Here is a 21821-nt window from a genome sequence, read left to right as displayed (position 1 = left end):
TTGTGCTGTGATCCGCATGTTACCTACTCTGTCTCCAGGGGGGGAAGGTTCCAGGAACTAAACATGGCTACCAGCTTGGGCAGTTTACGAAGTGGTGGTGTTACTAGTGTACAATCTTTACAATCTAGTACAACTTCTGCAACATCATCTGCAACGGCGACATCTTTAGGTGGAATACAAAGTGGAAACGGAAAGTAAGCTTTATCTACTCTAGGTTGCGTTTTGAACTATGGTTTGATGATCACGTAATTTTTTTTGCTGACTGTCGAAGTGTCGATACTATTTTATATGAAGGAGTGTGAATTGGGAGTGACAGTCTAACAGGGTTAAATAGGATTGTTGTTGGTTGCTTAGTGTTACAATTAGGGTAAGATTCTGGGAATGTCTGTGATGAGAAGCACCATACACCCACCCACAAACATGACCATAGTTTTCTGTAGGTGGTAGGCAAAGGGTGCTTCTGTATTCATCATACATGCTGCAAAACATCAGGATAGTCTTATAACCATGCCGTAACTTTCTGAAGAGCAATTATTATCAAATACCTGGCCAACCAACTCCGATTATCTATATATAATGAAAAAATGTACGTTTTACAAATTGCATAATTAAAAAATATAATTTTTGTTCTCTTTAGTGAGAAGAAAAATGTTAAAGATAAACAGTTGCCTGATGGGTTAAATAATCTGGTTAATCAATTAAAGTAAGCAGCAATTTTTTCTTTTGCCTAATATTACCTTTTCTGATTGTGGTCATTCACTTGCAGTTTTCAATCTGTTGAAATAAAAAACATTTTTTCCTGTGTTTCTATTCACTTGTGGCAGTTTGGAAGAGCTCAGAATAATGTGATTATTTCTTAACTCAATAAAAAGATTTTGTACAAATATTTGATTCAATTATAAATTCTCATTACATCGCTTCGCTTCTAAACTTTGGCAGGAAAATTCTCGTGTTTTTATAGAATAAATTCATTCAAGTCTCACTCTTTCATAAAGCTTATATAGATATTGTAATAAATATTGCAATAACCTTACAATATTGGGAGGACATGGTTCTACAAGTTAGTATTGGCATGTTAGAGGGCATTGTTACTTCTCTGCATCTATGTACATGTATGTTTGTTTTCTGTGGCTGAACTAAGATTAGTGATCTTAAGATGGGAACATTTTTGTCAACACCTAATTATTTCACACAGTCTCCTTAGAAATGTGATGTTGTAGAAAAGGTTGCCATTTTAGGCTATTAGTGTGAGCCTGCAGATCTTGTTTCTAAAAATATCAGGAAGAATTTGTTTTTAGGCATTCCTGTCTGTAATACATTGCTTCTATCATTTAGAGATTATATTAAAAAACAAAAGAGTATAAAAGATGAAATTGAACGGCAGTCCATTAAATCATTTAAGAAAGTCAGTGATGAAACCAGCAAGTTAAGAAAGGTATTCCTCTTCACTGATTTAGTATGAATATAAAAAAATAGGGAAAACCTGTGTGTTTTTACACCCACTCGTTTTTCAGCAACTTTCTGGTCAAGTTTTGAAAGTAATATTTATTAAAGAAAGAATGCTAAGCAAACATTAAAAATTCATTTTCGTAGGATGTATCTTGGGTCTCAAGCAGTATTCAGAAGGATGCTAGTGCTGTTGAAAGTCTGAAAAGTGAACTAAGTCAGGTATAATTCTCCAAGAGAATTTTTCAAGGGAAACATCTTATAATTTAGAGCATGAAAACAGAAATCACACATCTAAACTGGCTCATGTGAACCCTTAACAAAACTGCACTGGACCCATCCCTGCTATCAAGCCAGATTGCAACAAGTTGTTTTCAATTCTAAAAGTGTTTGATTTTAATCTCGGTAAATTTTAGGAATTAATAAATGCAGAAGTTGCACAACAGACTAGCAACACTCCTTTGGCGTTCCAACACGAGAACATGGCCCCCCGGGAGTACTACCAGAGATTGATTGAATCATTTGAAGAAAGAATGTTTTCATATCGAAGACAAGTTGAAGAAGTTGAGAGTCATTTAGCTTCACTTCAAAAACCACAAAGCGTTTCACCACAAGGTATAAATGTCATTTTTCATCAGCTATTTTAAATGTAAGTAATTTAGCTTGTAGGTACACCACGTAAGTCATTTAATACTGCAAAGCTTTCGGTCCGTTAACCCGAGCCTTCATAAGTGCAATAATGAACGTCATTTGCCCTGATGAATGAATGAATATATCTTTGCACCAAAGCTTTAAACCTGGATGGCGAATTGTTGTCCGTGGCCATGTGGTTTTCGAAGTTTTAAAGCATCCATTTCCGTTTTTGATAAAAAATTGAAATACTGAAATGCCATGTAAAGTTGAGATTTCTTTGAATTTTTTGTCTCTATTAATTCTTGATTTTGCGATCTTTTCTAGAAATTTCTATTGTCATGAAGAAACTCCATGAAACTTTCATAACTTTGGCAGCCAGAATGCACGAGACTCATGAAGCTGTGAAGGTAATCTTTCCTTTTATGCACTTTATTAAAAATACCAGTCGTTGAATATCCTGAATGTCCGGTTCCCTCTGATTAAACGTTCACCACTAACTTTAAAGCCAACTGATATTCCCATGGTTGATGTCAATGCACGTTCTTAATAGCGAAACATAATATAAAATGCTTATACTGAATTTGGTTATAGCACATGCAACCTCATTCTCCATGTTTTTACAACATCATTGACTAAACGTTTATTATATAACGTTGAATGCATTTAACCACATGTCCGCATTTCGTACCCATCATTCATAACTTCTGGTTTATAGCGCCCATGATATTTTTATTGATTATTTCAGCTGGAAAAAGAGCGCTACCTAGCTTACCGTGAGAGGGTATTTGGTGACAGAACAAACGTCTTTGAGAAAAGAAGAAATGTACCTGATGAAAGACAATGTAACTATATTTTTACTGATGGTTTGTGCTGGTCTCAAATACTCTTCAATTTCATGCTGCTGTTATGTCTTTAGAATACTGAAATATATTTTTATCGTAGATACTTCGGTGGATCTACCAAGAACAACTCTTGGGCCTTCACCATTTAATCTTCACAACAATGTAAATCGGTCGTTGTTTAATCCTGTTGCAACACTTCAAGGTGGTGTTAGAATGCCTGCCACGGGCGTGGCTGCTGGATTTGGTTCTGCATTTGGTAATACATCATCCCTGGCAGCAAATTCTGCTGCAGTTGGTGGCTTTACTCCATTTGGTGGTTCAACACTTAGCCAAACTCCGTTTGGTACTTCAACTGGTCTTGGCACTTCCTCCGGCTTTGGACTCACCAATTCTGCTCTAGGAAAGAGTATTGGTTCAAGTGGTTTTGGGGGCTTGGGAAATGGTAGTTTTGGGACTACATTTGGTGGCTCAACGAGTTCATTACAACTTCAGAAACCACCAGCTGGGGGTAAACGAGGGAAGAATGAGGCAAAGTGAAACAAAGAATATGTACAGGTAGTTGGTGTGGAAAGAGGACATGTTTTGCTTGGGTCATAGACGAAAAGCTATTTTCTTTCCTTGCCTATTTTCAATAGGTCAGATAACAGATTTAAGAGTGGCACAATTTTAGGAATTTTGAAGTCAAAACAATTAAACGGTTGACAATTACTGAAATGTGTGGTACACTACTCCATACTAGTCCATACTACTTTTAACTACTAGCGTGTTAAAGGGAAACACGTTTGTATTGACGATGGTTTATTTAAAAAACAAATTCTCACTTATTGTACATGACATTTGTACTGTATCAGTGTATGGTTACACATGTGCCAAACTACGTGCCCGTACTTGAGCAAAATATTTCGTCAAAACCGAAGCCGGAGGCTAATAGCCTTCGTCAGCATACAACCTACATCGTGTGGTAAAGATCCTTAGTTCTAAACATTGAAAAGATGTTGTCCATCTCAGGAAGTCGTTGTACCACATTTATTCAATATATTTGGAATCTAAGATGAAATGTTGTTTGTTGAAATGTATGATGTTTTATGGAGTCGCGAGCTTGAACTTTTAAATTCACTCTCAACTTGACACCTTTGGCTTTGTCATTTGATGGCTGAAGTCGCCATAATTTTTCCTTATCTGGGTTTTTAAGTCTGTAAATAGACGAAAGAACCTGTAGCACATGGTTGCATCTGGAAATTTGCAATGATAATACTAACTGAGCCGACGAAATAGTAAAAAATGTTTAAAACAGAATTGGTCAGATCATATATATTAAATGTTGATGTTAGATTTATAGCCTCGACACATGGCCTCTACTGGCTCAGCGGCTCCGGGAACGATTTCGTGTGAAATATTTTTTATACTGTATTCTAGACAATTCTAATTTGTCTGAAAGCTGTGGCCTGTGTTGATTTCCTTCCATTCACACTTGAGAGTTGGTAACTCATTTTGGGGCTATTCTTATGTAGACATGAATCAATTAGATATTTTAATTTACAAATATCTCATTCATGCATGTTGGACGTTCTAGTTGTTCCATGCAGTTAGTAAGGAATATATTTATCGGTGAAAACGCAAACCGTCTCATGAAAATTGTAGAAAAATATAATTTATTAAAAGTAAATGATAAACGAAAATTTTATTTGGCATAAATTAGTGAAACATCAAATCATTGTTGTTGATTTTATTGTTATCGCGGTATCTCCTTACAATCTGCAATCAATGGAGTTGTATATATCGACGCTTAAATTAATATCAATGACAATGTCGATCACGATAATTATTAATTTCCTGTTAACAGCTGAGTTGCAGTTTTTTTAACACGAAATATATCAAATAAATTGTTGTTTCAAGAATATGAACTGCAGAAAAGGTTTCTGTCTCATACAGTAACGGTATGTTTTAAACAAGAAATAATTGAAATTTGAAATTGTAAAATATTTATTTTGTGTTTAGAGAGAGTTTATCGAGGTTTTTGTATTAAGTAGCGTTCATTGTTTTTATTTCTGTGATGAGGTTATTAATTCATATCCTAGATATGGCAAATCGCGCTATAGACCAGCTAAAATAGCCCGTTCTTTTAACAAGTTATCTTTATATTATTTTACTTTTGTCAGTTTAAGAAATTTCAAAACAGCTCTTTCAGTGAAGATCACACCGACACCGACACCGACGAGTAATCGGAATACTGGATCCAGGTATGTCATTTTATGAAAATGATTATGATATTTGCCGGTGATAGTATATTTTCGAATTTCATATATACTAGTACACACCTTGCCATTCATGGTCACAATATAACCATCGATCAGTGTCCACTATATACATGACGTGTTTTTCTTGTAGTGAAAACAATATAAATTGCAACTTTTATTCTAAACTAGACATAACCTGTGTCGTTTGATTTGGTTTGAGATTTAAAGATTTTCCACAGTGATTGACTATTAACTATAAATAGATGGATTCGAGTAGTGGTCGGGTCTAAACAATGTCAATGATTTGGATACACGCACTATATTCCTGTCAACCGTGTGCATATTCATGTTTCCTTGGCATCAACATGACAAGCGATTATCATCTATTGTGTTTTGCAAGCATACTTTTAAAATACAGTAAACAACGAATTTGTACAATCCTACACAAAGCTTTCTTTCCACTTGGTAAATGTAGGGATTTCTATTAAAACATCCTTCATACAAGCGATCAGTTCAGTATCTTAAGGCGCTTCTTCGCCGATTTGGAATTTCACCACCTGCCATTGACTGATCGTGCATTGACGCCTACATAGGAAAGAGAATCTTGAGCGTTGCACCTTGCGCGTCACATGCAAAAAAGCACGTTTGTATGCAAATGCATGATGTTTTGTTTAAATCTGCTTCATTGTTAATCCTGCATAATCATGTTGTGTGTGTATGTGTGTGCTATACTGCATTTTCTACTGGCTAATTTTAAAGACAGATCATTATCATTAATATTTGATTATATCTCCAGTGAACTGCAAAGATTTAAACATACGGGAACGGGTGGCGCATAAACCGCAAGTTTCACTCTTGATCGATATCTCGTGCGGTGAAACTGCATGTGTGTTCGACTTCGAGTATATTAAGTGGGGCGACAGAAATATACTGATGTTTTCCATGTAAAGTTTTCGTTAGATTATTCATTTCCTCTTTGAAAAGTGTGAATCTAACGAGGTATTGAGAAAAAAGATTATGAAGAGTTTAAACATATGTCATATGTGCGGCAGACATCAAAGAATGAATAAGGGAACGAAGAGATGTTTTAAAGAAGAAAATAGCACGTACACTACTCCTGAAAACCTGTCGTAAATATGTCGCTAAACAAAAGGCATTTTTCGAAATGTGATATTGAATCTTATATCCATACCAATATTATTCGGATTAGTTGCCCGTGGTATACTAAAATAGGTTATTAATGAAATCACATCCAATTTTTTTTTACTTAGAAATCAAGAAATTCAAACATGGCGAGCATTCAAGATGATTATCAAGCCACAGCAAGCCCTGAAAACCCAAAGAAAATAATATCACCCAAAAACAAACGCTCGCAAATAGCAAAAATTCTCATCATCGTACTTGTGACAGCAATATCCGTGGTTTTCACAATCGTTGACGTAGTTGTCACGGCACAAAATTTGAAACAACAGAATGAATTGAAAAATAACATCATCCATGGCATTCACGTTTCCGAGATAATTCATAATCTTCAAAACGAAAGAAGTTTGACAACTATGTTATCGTTGGCATGGAATACTACAAAAAACATATTGCACTTGAAGAAGGTGAGCTGTCGCAATGTTACATTGTCATTGACATTATTCTTTCACTTTTATTCAAGAATCAATTTTGTTTGCATTCATTTTATTTTACATACATTTTATTCAAAAATCAAGAAATCCAATATACATCTATTCAATGGGCCCTGGGGATATGATAAAATTTTAAAAATGTTTTTTCAAGATATGGTTCGGCCTTAATAATTAAATGAAATAAAAAATGAACTCGTTAAATTGTTAAATAGCATTCGCCATCATTTAATCTTCAAAATTTAGAAAAAAAGGTCGGTTTAAAACATGCTATCAAAATTGACCACATGGGGATTATGCATTGCGATTGTAATATTAATTTCTGTTATGAAAAAGCGGCCGTCGAGGGGCGAGGAATTATGCTAGGGTGGAACCACGGCGCTTATCGCCCTAGGCGGATCACAATGTTTTTCACGATTTAGAATGAGAGCTTTGCATGAAAGCTCACAAAAAAACAAAAACTTCGCCACAACAAATTTCTAGTGAAAAACATGCAGCTGTTAGTCTTCACAAAGACCATTCTGTAACACCTTTATTTTCGGATTGGTGATCATTGAAGACTAGCGTACATATAGCTATGTACCTATATATCTCTTACCTCATTCTCTTACATCATTCAGCCTGAACCTAACTGAACCTTTTCCATTGTATGTTGATTCTAGTGTAGAAAATGTTTAGTAATTCATAAATGTTATGTTAAGATTCGAGAAAGTACAGACGAGAGTATCCAGGTGTTATTGGAATGGCGCTATACTCTTCCTGGACTTTTAGGTGAGACCATCTCCAACTCAGCCTCATTTCTGAATGAAATTCGTTATTTTCGCTCGAAAATTGACAATGGCGACGAATTGATGGCACATGATCACATTAATATATTTTCTACCTGGATCCATGAGCTGATAACCTGGTTGGCTCACTATACTGTCACCCAAGATATTCAGACCCACACAGATGACCTCTTCGCCTATCACATGATTGTCAACACGAAAGAGGAACTAGAATTAGAAAAAATCTTCGGATCAATTTATTTTCTTCGCGGCGAAAACGCTTCGTTTCAAAATATCACGTCATACAACGACAAACGAGTTCGTGCCCACGCATTTCTAGAAACTGCTCTACTATTTTCCTCAGTCGTGAAGAAACATTATGATTCTCTTATTAAGGATCTGAATGCAACAACATGGCTAGCAGATATTGAAGCTAAACGCAATTATCTTGTTTTAAAAAAAGTGAAAAATTCATCGAATCACAGTGCAAAGAAATGGTTTGAGTTTATGACGAAATATGGTGACCTAATGGTACGATTGGAAACTGAAGACGCAAGCCGCATCCAGTCTCATGTTGAAGATCTTATCAGAAGCAGTATTTTATGGTTAATCATTCGATCACTTCTTGTGTGTTTTGCTGTAATCACAGTTCCTTTCATTATCATATCCTTGGTCAAAGTCCAGAATAAGTTTTATAAATACGCGTATTCTCTTCATCACAAAGTTGGGTTGGAACAATCGCGCACAGATTTTTTGATGAGGGAAAACGCTCGACATGTACAAGGTTCGTAACTGTGCTAGAGATGTCTAACGCCAGATACATTCTCTACCCGGCTGGGAGAACGTGTTGAGACCAAAATCCCAACTTTTACTGTGTCATTTGTGAAATACAGAAGAAAATCGTTATTCGTTTGCCACCGAGTGTGAGAAAATTTCTAAACTTGAAGTCTCTAGAAATCTGCCTTTATAATGATAAAGCGGATTAAGCGAATCATATCACTTCTTGCATGATTTTCTTGCATTATATTATCTCCGTGTCTGTCAAAGAAATGTATTGAGCCGTTTTATAGTTTTCAAACTGAGCTTGAAATATTGATATCTTGCATAATACGTGAATATGTGAAAAATTTAAGTTAGCATTTTTTTATTGCTATAAAACTTATTTGAAAGCCATACCATGTATTGACTGTTATTACATTGTGTTTAATCAAACACCGATACTTTTTTTAAAATCTAGACATCCGCGGTAGTAAAAATATCAGTTAAAATACACTTTTTATTTTCGTATAGATTTAGCGTCTCGCTGGAAGCAGTTTTCGCAGACAAATTCGGAAAATCGTGCCGTGGCTGAGAACGACAAAGATGTACCCTCTTGACCTGGGAAGAAGATGAGCCTAATTGCAAACCCTTCCAAATATATTTTGGCGTTTCTACCGGCCCACGAGCCATGGAAATGCACAAATCTATTATAGCGTGTCTTTTCGTTTGGAAGCTGTCTGTAATAATCTGCAAGACAGTAGTTAGTTAAAGTGTGTCTAGAGTTGCAAAAAAGCTGCGGGAACGCGGGTACCACCCGAAGGAAGGTTTGCTTTGAATGAGGTTTGTGAGGAAGGTTCAAAGTTGAACACTCTAATTGATCACATGCATGTACCAAAAAAACAAATATTCTTTTATGCTGGTTGCCACTTGACTCGTCAAATGACAACGTCATTTTGAGGAAGGTTTTCAAAACTTGAAATCCTACCGGAGAAAGGTTGAACTCTTTTTGCAACTCTGAGTGTGTCTAAAAATAATTGTCGTAAATTATTTAATTTTCTGTTATAAGGACCAATACACGTCTAAAAATTAACTATAGTTTAATATTGGGTAAATCATGTATAATTTTTTCTAAAGTTCTTGATGTTTAATTTGGGTGATATTTGTCCCATATTTTAGCCTGTGCGATCACTTCAAATATGCTATCAGTATATTTCTCGGAAGCAGGAATAAACTCCTCCACCTGCGATTGCAGTGATTTCAAAGCTGATTCCAACTCATCGCGTTCAACTGCTCCTATGATTGAACCAATGATGATATCAACAGCAATCCCAGCAAGACCTCCCGCCACTGCACCTGCAATTGTGGATGCTGCTAGCTTTGCAGCTTTCGATAACACCACTTTTGTTAACTTTTGAGCAACAACTTCCCCTACTACCCCTCCCACAGTAGCTCCTGTGATCCCCGCCACGATGTCGGTAACTTTCTGAGAAATCTCAATCTACAACGGAATGGAAATAGATCATGATTTTAAAAGCCTTTTAATTAAAATTGCGATGGAATAAATAGTACCTCTGCATGCCCGAATTCCAAACCTAAGAATACCCGCATTTTTACGATGATTGTTATAATTTCACGCAAATATATTTGTATTCCCGATTAATTTAGGTATTTCTGCCTAAATGTAACGAACTTTAACAATCTCACGAAGTAAATCTTTATCCTATAGTTGAAGATAATATAATACATAATAGAGGCCTGTTTCAGAGGGGAAAATTTAACAGGAAATTTAAATTGTTTCACCTTTTGTTCGAATGATGTATCAACATTTGTTAATTTTTCGTAAAGGTCCGGCTCTAATTTCTTCTTCAGTTCTTCGTCGATATTTTCTAAAACTGCTTCAATTGCGTTAATCTGTTTCACCAGTACGTCTGCATTGTCTCGTAATGTCTTGGAAGAGTCAACATAGATTTTAGTGAGGTTAGCAGTTGTAATATTGTCGTTTAAATACTGCACTAGTTTATTTGTTGCTCTGAAGTTATAAGCCATAGCGTCGAGCAGATCCTGAAGTTTACGAACAACAGCAGCACGACGTTCATTGTTTCCTGGGTAAAGAATATCAGCCCAGGACATTTTGAAATAAATCTAAAGTTCTAAATAAGAAAATAATTTATCGCTGTTCGGCTGTTAGTATGCACCAAAGTTTAACTTTAATTTCACGGTTCTTATATAGAATAATTGAAACATTTACCGGAAATTTATTCTTAACCGTAGGCTCCTAAATATAGAATTTAGCTCCTAAATACAGAATTTAGCTCCAAAACTTTCGTTGGCTATATTTATTGCAAAACATCCTGGCCCTTGAGTAAAATACACAGGAAGAAGTTTTGTCTAATTGCTACAACAAATTATACAAGACTGAATATTAACGTAGTGGGGAGGGAGGGTGAAATTTTTGCTGAAATTATTCGTCCGATAACCCCAAAATATTTTCGGCCGGTACACGCCTATATATATATATATATATGTTAATTCCCCCCACACTAAAACACTTGTAACTGATTAAAATATGTACAACCGGAATAGTGACTGAATACTAGATCTTCATTTGTCAGTTGTCACCTATAAGGAATCCTTGGACTAAATAGTTTAAATGAAGTTTTTTCATATAAAGAGTAAAGACCGTAAGTTTATATACCGACATAGATTAAAATATAGCTACTGAAGTAGACTGTAGGAGCACTACAGGGGTTCACAGATGCATGTAACGCCCCACGTTCTCAGCTCATATTTTCTCAGCTAGTTTAAATTCACTTCCTTTTTAAAATTTTCATTTCCTTTTTCTTAGCTTTTAATTGAAATGCAGTTTCAAAAACAGGATAAAGTCGAGAAATATTTGTACAAGTAAACTAATGAACACATTTGCTGTAGTTTTTGAGTCGACTAAGCGACTAGTCACGGCTGGCATAAACGTGAAAAACTGCAGGTAACTCATAAACTCCAATCTTCATGTTTTCGTGGACTGAATTTTTTTGGCCAAGTTCAGCCGTTCGCCGACGTAAAAACCAAGCAGTTCGCGAAGCTGAACATTTGAAGAATGCTTTAACGAGCAATTTTAGCTCAACAAACTATCTTTCAGACTTTCTAAACTCTCAAGTACCAGATGCAAATCTCGCACACATTTTTTTGGATCCATCGAAGTCATTCGCAGAAAACGCTCGTACATTGTCGAGCCAGGCGCATGCAATCAAAACTTTGATTGATAAGTTGGATAAAAAGATTAAGATTCAACTAGAACCACATCTTTACGAGAGAATTATAAATCACAACACTTCCTTTGAAGACAGGATTGAAGCAGCTCGTGAAATGTCGAAAGCGTCAGTTGATATCACCAGTGATACGGTATATTTCTTAATTCTTTTGTTCTGTTTTATTTTGTTTTGCATAGAAATATTGTCTTAGTTTCACAATAACCTTAATATTGACCAACAGGCAACAACTGGGTGGCATGTTATGGAGTGAAGACACTTACAGAGAACTAATTATTACCAACGTTGTCTAAGACAGTTATTAAGTTTAAGAAATGTTTGTCAGGTTTGAACTGAAAAATCGAAATGGGCAGATCACCCATTCTCAAAAAAAATCCTGACAATAATAATTAATGTGTTCGTTGCCTTGCATTTTCTAAAGTTTCTTTTATTCGGACTTGTTTGCATGATGATAGCCAACGACGTACATTTTAGTTCGTAGACAATACTAAAGTCCAAACATCCCAAATCTTTATTTAGGTCATTGGAGTTGTGGGCAAGCTTGTTTCTAAGAATTACATCCAGATGCTTACATCACGAACAGCCCAATTTGCTACAACGCCACTGGCTATTGCGATTGGTACCGATCTTTCAGCGGTTGCCGCTGACAAACTGGTGGATACGGTCACAGCCGCAGCAAAAAGCGACAATGCAGATGACGGAATTCTGGAACTCCGTGTATTAGTCCAGGGATATACTGCTGACTCGGCAGAATTCAGTGATACAATACATGAATTACTAGCTGATGTGACAGTATGGAACAAGTACCATGCACGATGATCTTGTTACAGTGATGTAAAATGCGTTACCGTGCCTTCAAAATGATCTCAATGTTGACTATAAAGTACAGTATTTTTTTAACAAAACGCAAACTAATCAGAAATTTATTGTAAACTGTGAAACGATGCTGTACAACATAATTTCCAAAATGTGTAACAAGTCAACTGTATCTCACTCAGTAAAACTCATTAAAATTCTGTAGTCATTTAATTTAGAAAAAAATACAATATTTACTAAACGCAGTTTAGCCTATTTCTGCAATAGTGTAGCATAGTTTACAAATCGTGGTGAAAAATAGTTAAAATATGCATGGTAAAACGTCTCTAGTACATAGGCCAGGCTTCTTCGTATCAGTTCAAGGAATCATTTTTGCACGATCTGACATACATCAGTGGAGTCTTTCTTCTATCCATTTCAAGCAGGGGCAAGGGAGGCTAAGCCCTATTAATGTAATGATCGACCATGGAGCTTAGGTAGAAAAGCCTGGCTTGCGAGGTTCGTAATGTATCCGTGAATAAATCTGCTCTAAGATGCAACCAATCAGGGGCGCGGACTGAGGCATCGGGCATTAGGCCAGATAATGCGAAAGAGGCAAAGAATTCTAAGGGCCCACTAAAGGCTACACAAGGAAATAATGGGGGCTCAAAGTTAAATCTGGCCCGAGGGTCGAAATCACAGCCAATCCGTCCTTGCAACCGGTGGTTACCTTCGGAAATAACCCAGCAGAAAATAGTCCAGAAACCAAAATTATCGATGGGACGAAGTCCAACTGCAAGGAAGGCAAAATGCGAAATTTTAAAGGAAAGTAATTGTATAATGATATATTTTTTGACGAGAATATATATTCATTTCTTAAATTCTTAAAAGTTGTTCAGATGTTTGTTGAAAAAGTCACGTTCAATGGTATATACCATACGTAGAATTCCTCTCCGCAAGAAAAGAATTAGACTTTTAGTCTTTTTACAATTTCTTTTATTTTTTGGGGTTACTCGTTGAAGGGCCGCTGGATCAGCCATATATGCATAATGCATTAATAAAATCAGATAATACTTTATCATTGCCCACGGTCCTAGCCAAGCATCGTCAATCAAGAATCTAAGACTGATTTTTGCTCCATTTTATTGAATTAATACAACGATGGAGAAAATTTGTAATTAACTGAAGTCGAGAATCAGGAACATTTAAACATAGCCTAAGTGACAAGTGTATCTATAAAGCGTCATATTTTCGTTATAACAACTTTGTATATTAATTGTTTTTATTCATGCATCAGGATGATATTTCTCCCAAATTTTCACTTCTGCCAACACTTCATAGATTGTATCAGTGTAACCTTCTGAAGCTGGGATGAAATCTGTGACCATGCTTTGAAGATCAGAGAGAGCACTCTGCAATTCATCTCTCTCTACAGCACCAGTTATAGCACCAACAATGACATCCACTGCGAGACCAGCAATGCCACCTGCAATAGCACCAGCTAGGGATGATGCCGCAATACGACCGACTTTTGAAGCAATGACTTTGGTCAATTTCTTAGCAACCATCTTTCCAACCACTCCCGAGACTGTCGCTCCTGTGATACCTGCAATTAACTTGGCAACCTTCTGAGTTATTTCAATCCTTTCTTCAAATGACGTATCCACGTTTGTAAGCTTTTCATAAAGCTCTGGGTCTAGTTTTCCCTTCAACTCTTCAGCAATTTTTTCCAACTGAGCATCGATAAGGTTGATTTGATTCACCAAGGTGTTGGCGTTTTCTTTGAGTGATGCAGAGGAATTGACATAGATCATAGGCAGGTTAGCAGTGGCGATCGTCTCGTTCAAATATGTTGCGAGTTTGTTTGATGCTCTGAAATTGAACTTCATTGCATCCTCTAGTTGCTGTAGTTTCTGAACCATTGCGACCCTCATATCCTGATTTCCAGGATAGATGATATCTGCCCAAGACATATTGTTTTACAAGTGTTGCTCAAAGTAAGAAATACGACAAAATCGTTCGCAAGCAAGCTATGATGAATTAAAATGGAAAACGTCTAGTTGACTGGTTTATTTATAGCACGTTTGTAATCCTCTAAAATTCTTCCGCCTTTAAAAGGGAATTACTTTTACGGTTATCATGTCTTTTGATTAAAAGTGAAGGAAATTATTTGCTCAATAACTCACTCGTGTATATTAAATGCAATTTCATAAGACGCGGTGAACTGTTTTCTTTGCCGAAATATTTATTCCTAATTTGCTTGTTTATTCCGTTCTCTTCTAGTCAATGTTGTTGTAGGAAATTTGCTAAATTTTCGCAGTGATTTCCACAGGAAATTGTTTTAGTAAACCTGGGATGTCCAAACGAACCAAATGTTTTGGTGCCCTCGTCTTAATTATACACCAAACGTTTTTAGCTCATGGAAGTCAAACACTAGCCGTTCCTATTTCAAACCTTACTCGTGTGATCTGGTCTGTTACAGTTTACTAGTAAACTAAAAATCATTATAAATAACTAAGCACTAAGTATTCTTCCAGTATAGTCCTCTGTCTTCGTATGATATATCATAAGTATCCAGCTGATCTGAGATTATGACGTCATAAAGCGTCTCGACAAAACTGAGTTATCATGTTCCTCGTGTTATTTGTCCCTATTCTTCAAACTAATAGTATAAACGGTAAAGAATTTAAATTCTAATTTACAGTTGGGAAAAAATAAACGTGTTTTCACATAAATATAATAAAATTACTTGATATTTTCAAGTCATATGCAATGAAGGAAATGATAATTCAGTTTTGTCGAAGATCTGGCTTCTGATTGGTTGAGCTTTATACTCAGATCAGCTGGATAGGGACGATTTAGTATTTTTTGTAAGGTCCTTAGACCGTACTAACTGTACTCAACTCTCTCCTAATATGCACGTGAACTAGTTTTTTACCGTCAGCTTTCCTTTCGCGCAATGTGAAATTATATAGGTTTATTCACCATCCCATTTTGATGTCGACCTTAACCGTGGAGCTGTTATTACGATCATGAGGAATTTGATCATTGCATTTGTTGGGTAGTTGTAAATAATTGTAAACATTCCTAAATTAGACTACAACGAATCGCAAAGAAAAATAAGTTAGTTGCACACATTCTTTCCCACGTTGTCATCTGCTTGACACATCATATGTACAAATTGGCCGCAAAATGCTTGTCCTGTATTCCCTTAAAAGTCCTGCATCTATGTTTATGGACCATGGATTAAGGTGATGAAGATATGCATACAGGAAAAACAGTTACATGGTCATGCATTTATGTTTTTGGCCTCACAAACTAATTAAAAAATTCCACGTACCAAAAACATGTCTCATGCATTATCATATAAAACGAGAGATGTACAATGCAAGGAAAAGGTCTACTTGAGGATCAATCATAATCATATACCAACTCGGCTGAACAACGTGTAATTTGCCATCACAAACATGGGACAAGTTTTTTCAGATTTATTTTACCCTGACAATCCGAAACGCAGGGCAAAAGTGGTACGAATGATGCAAAATATGTATGATTACATGCAATCTAACTTTCGAGCAACAAACAAGCTTACAGATTTCCTAAATGAAAACATTGATGGCACTAACTTTAGCCATATTGCTGTTGATGAAAATAAATCTTTGAAAGACAACAGTAATCTACTTATTGGAAGAATCGAGGAAGCACAAGCTATTATCGAGAAGATTGACAAGGAGCTGGCAGAGAAACTTGACCCAGGGCTTTACAGAAACCTGAAAGACGTTGATCTATCGTTTCAAGATCGCATGGAAACTGCTCAAAAAGCGACACATGTTGTCACAGGTGTCGTAATCACAGTTGCGGCCATTGCTGTATGTGTTGCAATAGCAAGTGGAGGCATTCTTGCACCTGTTGTGGCAGTGTTAGGTGCTTTAGCAACATCGGCTATTGCAACTACGGTCATATCAATCATTGGTGGCCTTGGTATTGGTATGATTGTCGGTGCGATTACTGGCGCTATTGAGAGAGATCAGCTGGAAGATGCCATCAGTCAACTAGAAACTCAACTAAACACGTTTGGACCAGCATCACTTGCATACACAGAAAGCATTTATGAAGTTCTTGCTGAACTTAGAATCTACGAACTACAGTGAACAAATTAAAGAACTTTGTAATCAATGTTATTTAATTAGTAATAATCAGGTTTTCCTGCATGAATTTAAGCGAGTTAACGATGCTAAGGAGGAAACAATTACTGAATGTCAATAATTAACAATAATGTAATAAATTTTATTTCATACAATCAACACAGTGCGAAAAGTGATTATACTCTCCATTCCCGACATATTATTTAATAACTGGGTTGATTTTGTTTATAAACTCACTGCAGTTAATCTTCCCAAAGGCAAAGCACTAAAAATCTAAAAAGAGCCGTCGGCGATCAAACGAGGAAATACGGTACTTTCCAAAACAAATCATTCGCACATTTGACGTAGTTGGTTAGTTCGATCTCATCCATTTTCACAAAGTAACCAAAAGTGAACACCGCTTCGAAAAGGTTTAGGGGCAAGAAAATTTTTCTCTTTAAACTTTCGTTTATTTCCCTGTTGTTTTTTATCATCTCAAATACACAAAGTCCATCCATTTCAAGCAGGTTTAAAACTTCAGCAACAATCTAGTAAGCCATTGTCGTTGGGGTTGGCCCAAAAATTAATAGGAGAAAATAAGAAATCGAAAATGATAAATAATGTAAATTGTAAAATAAAAAAGTTGAAATACAAAATAGGATATGTAAAATTCAAGATCAAAAATGTGGAAACAGTGTTGCCAAGTCAGTTTCCCCAAAAATCCCAAGATATTTTTCTCCGCAGCCAAGCGCTAACCGAAGCCTGGGCTGCCCCGCACAGTTAACCAATTCTGATGATTTGTTAACGTTGAATCTATGTTTGCTTTGGCGAGCTTTAAAAACGGAGAAATATTTGTAAGGAATTGAAGTTATCGTTTTGTCGAATATTTGAGCAAGAGCCGAGCTCAAAGAGCAGGAAAACAGGGTCAACAGTAAACATCGATAGTAGATCTGTTCGATTGATCTTTAATCCGTTATGTTTGCGCTCTTTATATTTTCTTAAATTGTCTTTGAAAAGTCTCCGTGATGGATCTGAGCGTGAAAGATCATAAAATCATCAAGACTGTCATCTTGTAGCATTGGGTATTTGTCCCAGCCTTTTAGAAGAACTAGGTGCAGCCTTTAAACAAAGAACTGGTTTCGGTGACGCCTTGTGCGCTTCATTAAGCGGAGAGATTTTGAAAAGCAGCTGATGTTGTTAAGTTTGGCTAACTCTGGCTTCAGTGCGTGGTTCGATTCACTGTGGCGAGGAATAGAATGGTCGCAGTAGGTTTGTCCACTTTCTCTACAAGTGCCGTCCCACACTTCGAAGTTATGTATTCTCGCGGGGAAAGCCAGGGGATTTATCCAGACTTTTGATTGACAGTTCTCGGGCTGAAGGCACTAACGAGAATGCAGAGTTGACTGTCTGAATGTCTTTGTCGCTGTTTTACTGCTGTAAGGTTGATGAAGATGTTTGATGTTTATGAATGATTTCTGGTATTGTACTATTGTTTGATTCAGAGACTCAGCCATGCAGAGACTGGGGAGAGTATTCAGGGGTAAATTAAAGTAGTTTTCAGTCGATATAAATTTTTATATCCGTTCCATATATGTTTAATAACAGTGTTTTTTGTATGTAAAAGAAAAATTTGGAAAGCATGCAAAAAAAAAAATTGGGAAAGAATGTAAAAACACCCAAAAGAGATCATCCAGCCTATGCCACAATCTAACCTGGTTATACAACCGGCTGCAATATACCAACATAATTACAACTACGAAAGGTGCAAGGACAGTTGCTATAGGAAGAACTCCCCCCCATAACTCACATCTTAACGGCCGTCTAAGGGGGAGATGCACTACGGCCCCCAGACCATGATGTATGTGCACCTAACCGTTACGTCTCAGTGAGAAACAGAGTATGCTTTGTCACACGCCTAGCGCGTCATAGACGAATCAGCTACAGTGGCTAGCCTTGAGAGCGAAGATAAATTTAACGTATTTAGCTATTCCTGGTCTCGGGAGGCGGTCCCTAACAAGTATGTGCATAGAAAACGACTAATAAGGCACACGCTTGGAAATGACAAGATTTAAACGCCTAAACGTTTTTTAAGTGTTTTTAGCGAGAAATTTTAGTGTTTTGATATTCTTTTAGTGTTTTGAAACAATCCTTGTTGGTTTTTAACGTTAAAATAATCGTCATTCTTAAAAGGAAACTCAATATAAATGACTAAACGGCTTAGTTTGCTAAAAATAAAATGTTTTCTCAATTTTGTGTTTAGTATAGCCGCTTGATTCGCCGGTACACTTTGGGCCTAAATTGTATGTATTTATTTCACAAGTTTTTATTTTTATCTTCCGAATCTTCGTTGATTCTGTTGTATTTTCGGGGAATATTAAAGTTCGATCTTCTTTTTTTCTTTTACTAACTATCCATGCCAGTGGAAATCAAATTCGCGTTTCTTACATGACGTTTGCCGGCAGGATGTAAGCGCGCGAGGAGTGATGGGATAATAGAAATTAATATGGAAAAAATACAAATTTCGATTCGAAAAGTTTGGTTTTCAGTCACAATATAAGAAAACAGGATTTTTTATATATTTTTAGTGATATTGCGTGAGTTTTTGGGTTCATAACATTAGTAACATTAAAGATGACAACTGCCGCCAGACCAACATTTGAGCCTGCCAGAGGGGGCAGAGGAAAGGGTGAAGGTGATTTATCAGCTTTGTCAAAGCAATATTCCAGTCGAGATTTACCATCACACAATAAACTTAAACGAAGGTTTGTTTATGGTTTGACTAATAAGTAAATATAAGTTTTTCAACTTTCGACACTGTGTTTAGCTGTTAAAATCTAAAAGCACTCATATGACTCATATCACCCAAGTCCATGGGGTTTAATATTATTCCATAATTTCATTCCCCCCTGTTGAAGAATCGCGAAATGCTTATGGTCATTAAACTATGCCCTGAAATCCTCAGGGGAGCTGAACTTGGAATCTTCATGGGAGCTAAACTATGGCTTTGAATCCTCAGGCGCATTTCCTTGGCGGAGCAAAACTACGGCTTGGAATCGTCTGGGGAGCTTGAGGTCTTTGGCCAATCTTCAATCATAGATATACATTAAGCCATTTAAGTAATATTGTCCAGTCATAGGCTTGAAGAACATGCAAAGTTTAGAATAGCTGATGATAGTGATCAGAAAACATTGAGTTGACAAAAAAATTATACATTGAAACAAAAAAGTCACATTATTTGCATCATCATCTACAGACAAACTGGCCAAGACAGTATCGATGAATTACGAGAGAAAGATTTCAAACGCGATTTAGAAGAAAGAGAACGGCAAGCAGTGAGAGAAAGAACAAGAGAAAGGGGGAGTCGAACTGAATCAAAAAGATCAAAACTAGATCAATTACCACCAGCAAATTTAGATGCAGATGATCCTGTCGATGACGATGATTCTGATGATTCTAATGAAAGGTTATTATTATGAGATGAAGTTGAGGTTTTATTTTCTAAATTGCTCAAAGCGAAAACACAATAACAGTCCTTCCTTTCTTTTCAAAGGATATTACAACTTTATTCCCCCATATTTATGTTGTTTCATATTTAGGACATTGACTTCTTCACCATTAGTGTAATAGTGTGGCATCATAACTTCGGATGCAACTATTTATTCCACATTATGACAAAAGTGTGCATGAGAATTCATATCTAATGTTGCCCATAGGACATCAGGATACCACCCATGGCCAAAAAAGAGATTGTGAATTCTTTTAAATAAATAATTTGATTTATGTTAGTGATGATGAAGATGACACTGCTGAGCTTTTAGCAGAATTGCAAAGAATAAAGAAAGAAAGAGCACAAGAGGAAGCCAGAAAGGTTGGAGGAATTTTTGACCAAAGATATTTGTCTTTTTACCACAGATATTTATGCACATATCAACAAGCATAATTTACTGAAATTTACTGTATCAGAGTGCATTATTTTTTTATTATTTATCCAAGTCAATTAGAGCTGAAAGTTAAGCCATATTGTCTATATGACATTGTGGCTGGAAATATTCATTTAACTTTATTGTGGTAAAAGGCATTTGCATTTTTTGTTAGGAACAAGAAAAGAAGGCTGAAGAAGAGCGAATAAGAACAGAAAATTACTTGCAAGGAAATCCGTTATTAAAAACATCTTCTAATTTTCAAGTTAAACGAAGGTACAGGAATATTAATAGCAATCTAACTGCAGATGTTTTAATAATAGGCACAGCTGCTAGTATTATACATTTTTACGTCTACATTTAGTTTCTGGTTTGGATGCTAAATAGTAAAAATAACAAATAAACATGACTTTACTTGGATGAGATCTAAAATATTCAGAAGTTCTTGTCATATTCTTTGTGTTATCTTCTATTTCTAAGTATTTATTTATTGTGTAGTCTAAAAATAATATTGTTATTAAATTGATGAGGGTTTTATAATTCAGGTGGGATGATGATGTTGTTTTTAAAAATTGTGCAAAAGGCATTCCAGAAAAAGGAAAGGTGAGGATGGATTTGGTTAAATAGGTTGTGTTTTTAATTTTAGGATATATGGTAGATGTAGTAATGATAGTATGTCTTCTATTTATTATTTCCTTTTTTAGGAAGGAAAGTTTATCAATGATACCTTAAGGTCTGAATTTCACAAGAAGTTTATGAACAAATATATTAAGTAAGGATGAAAACAATTATCGAACAACACACTAATGTTTGCTGGGATGATGTATAATACATGGCATTTGTTATTGTAAATACCTTAAATAAACATGTTCGTGAAATACTGTACTGACTGTACACATATTAGCTATAGAGGCTGTAGAACTGTATAATATAAAACATGCTATGAAAATAAACATCTTGTCAAGCTGGAGTATGTTTTATATTATATTTTGGTGAAATGTACTGTGTACATCTGTGGTATGTACATGTGGTAATTTTTTCCTGGTGCAAAAATTACCGCAAGCACAGTCAACTACAAATACCTAGTTATGATAACTCAATTTTGTTACATCTGTGTGTTTTTGGAGCTGGTTGTGAGTGACTACTATTGACATCATTGGTAATATTAACAACATTTGGTTATAAATCCATATTTTCCACAACTGAACCAGAATGCATTTCCCCAATTTTTTAAATACAAAGACCAGAATACTTTGCCAGTATCATCTAGAAATTAGCTGATACTCGGTAAAGTATGATTAAGGATCGTGGTCTCGATTCTGTGTCGTGGCCCGTGTATGGTCTATTACGAATTTCCGTCGATTTGCTCCGACTATCCGTATTTCCGCTTCCCGCATTAAC

General features: G+C 36.0%; 6 protein-coding genes across 7 annotated transcripts; 5 read left to right on the top strand and 1 right to left on the bottom strand.

Moving 5' to 3' along the window:
• Positions 1-46: 46 nt before the first annotated feature.
• Positions 47-4569, top strand: LOC114535669 (nucleoporin p58/p45-like). Its single transcript, XM_028556963.1, has 8 exons — positions 47-194; positions 638-703; positions 1336-1435; positions 1594-1668; positions 1863-2061; positions 2404-2486; positions 2825-2921; positions 3022-4569. Exons 1-8 carry the CDS (start codon positions 64-66, stop codon positions 3456-3458), a joined length of 1188 nt encoding a protein of 395 aa, XP_028412764.1. The 5' UTR covers positions 47-63; the 3' UTR covers positions 3459-4569.
• A 515-nt stretch (positions 4570-5084) lies between these two features.
• LOC114535682 lies at positions 5085-9207 on the top strand. Of its 2 annotated transcripts, none has more exons than XM_028556980.1 (4): positions 5085-5161; positions 6430-6765; positions 7491-8340; positions 8847-9207. In XM_028556980.1, exons 2-4 carry the CDS (start codon positions 6448-6450, stop codon positions 8930-8932), a joined length of 1254 nt encoding a protein of 417 aa, XP_028412781.1. In that variant the 5' UTR covers positions 5085-5161; positions 6430-6447; the 3' UTR covers positions 8933-9207. The 2 variants fall into 2 exon arrangements, with proteins under 2 accessions (XP_028412781.1, XP_028412780.1); XM_028556979.1 differs by lacking the exon at positions 5085-5161 and adding an exon at positions 5998-6157.
• A 122-nt stretch (positions 9208-9329) lies between these two features.
• On the bottom strand, positions 9330-10489 carry LOC114535718 (single-pass membrane and coiled-coil domain-containing protein 3-like). The gene is made up of 2 exons (XM_028557023.1): positions 10116-10489; positions 9330-9813 (listed from the first exon to the last, which is right to left on the bottom strand). Exons 1-2 carry the CDS (start codon positions 10443-10445, stop codon positions 9460-9462), a joined length of 684 nt encoding a protein of 227 aa, XP_028412824.1. The 5' UTR covers positions 10446-10489; the 3' UTR covers positions 9330-9459.
• Positions 10490-11286: 797 nt separating this feature from the next.
• On the top strand, positions 11287-12427 carry LOC114535722. The gene is made up of 2 exons (XM_028557025.1): positions 11287-11714; positions 12101-12427. Exons 1-2 carry the CDS (start codon positions 11322-11324, stop codon positions 12398-12400), a joined length of 693 nt encoding a protein of 230 aa, XP_028412826.1. The 5' UTR covers positions 11287-11321; the 3' UTR covers positions 12401-12427.
• A 3369-nt stretch (positions 12428-15796) lies between these two features.
• Positions 15797-16928, top strand: LOC114535717 (single-pass membrane and coiled-coil domain-containing protein 3-like). Its single transcript, XM_028557022.1, has one exon. It carries the CDS (start codon positions 15844-15846, stop codon positions 16525-16527), a length of 684 nt encoding a protein of 227 aa, XP_028412823.1. The 5' UTR covers positions 15797-15843; the 3' UTR covers positions 16528-16928.
• A 2085-nt stretch (positions 16929-19013) lies between these two features.
• Positions 19014-21390, top strand: LOC114535686 (spliceosome-associated protein CWC15 homolog). The gene is made up of 6 exons (XM_028556983.1): positions 19014-19262; positions 19754-19963; positions 20287-20368; positions 20596-20696; positions 20966-21023; positions 21125-21390. Exons 1-6 carry the CDS (start codon positions 19132-19134, stop codon positions 21194-21196), a joined length of 654 nt encoding a protein of 217 aa, XP_028412784.1. The 5' UTR covers positions 19014-19131; the 3' UTR covers positions 21197-21390.
• The last annotated feature ends 431 nt before the right edge of the window (positions 21391-21821 follow it).

Source organism: Dendronephthya gigantea, unplaced genomic scaffold (genome assembly GCF_004324835.1).
Source record: "Dendronephthya gigantea isolate DGI-Jeju-01 unplaced genomic scaffold, DenGig_1.0 000122F, whole genome shotgun sequence".
Classification (NCBI taxonomy): Eukaryota; Metazoa; Cnidaria; class Anthozoa; order Malacalcyonacea; family Nephtheidae; genus Dendronephthya; species Dendronephthya gigantea.
Note: the sequence above shows the minus strand (reverse complement) of the source record. Positions and strands in the feature narration are given on the sequence as shown.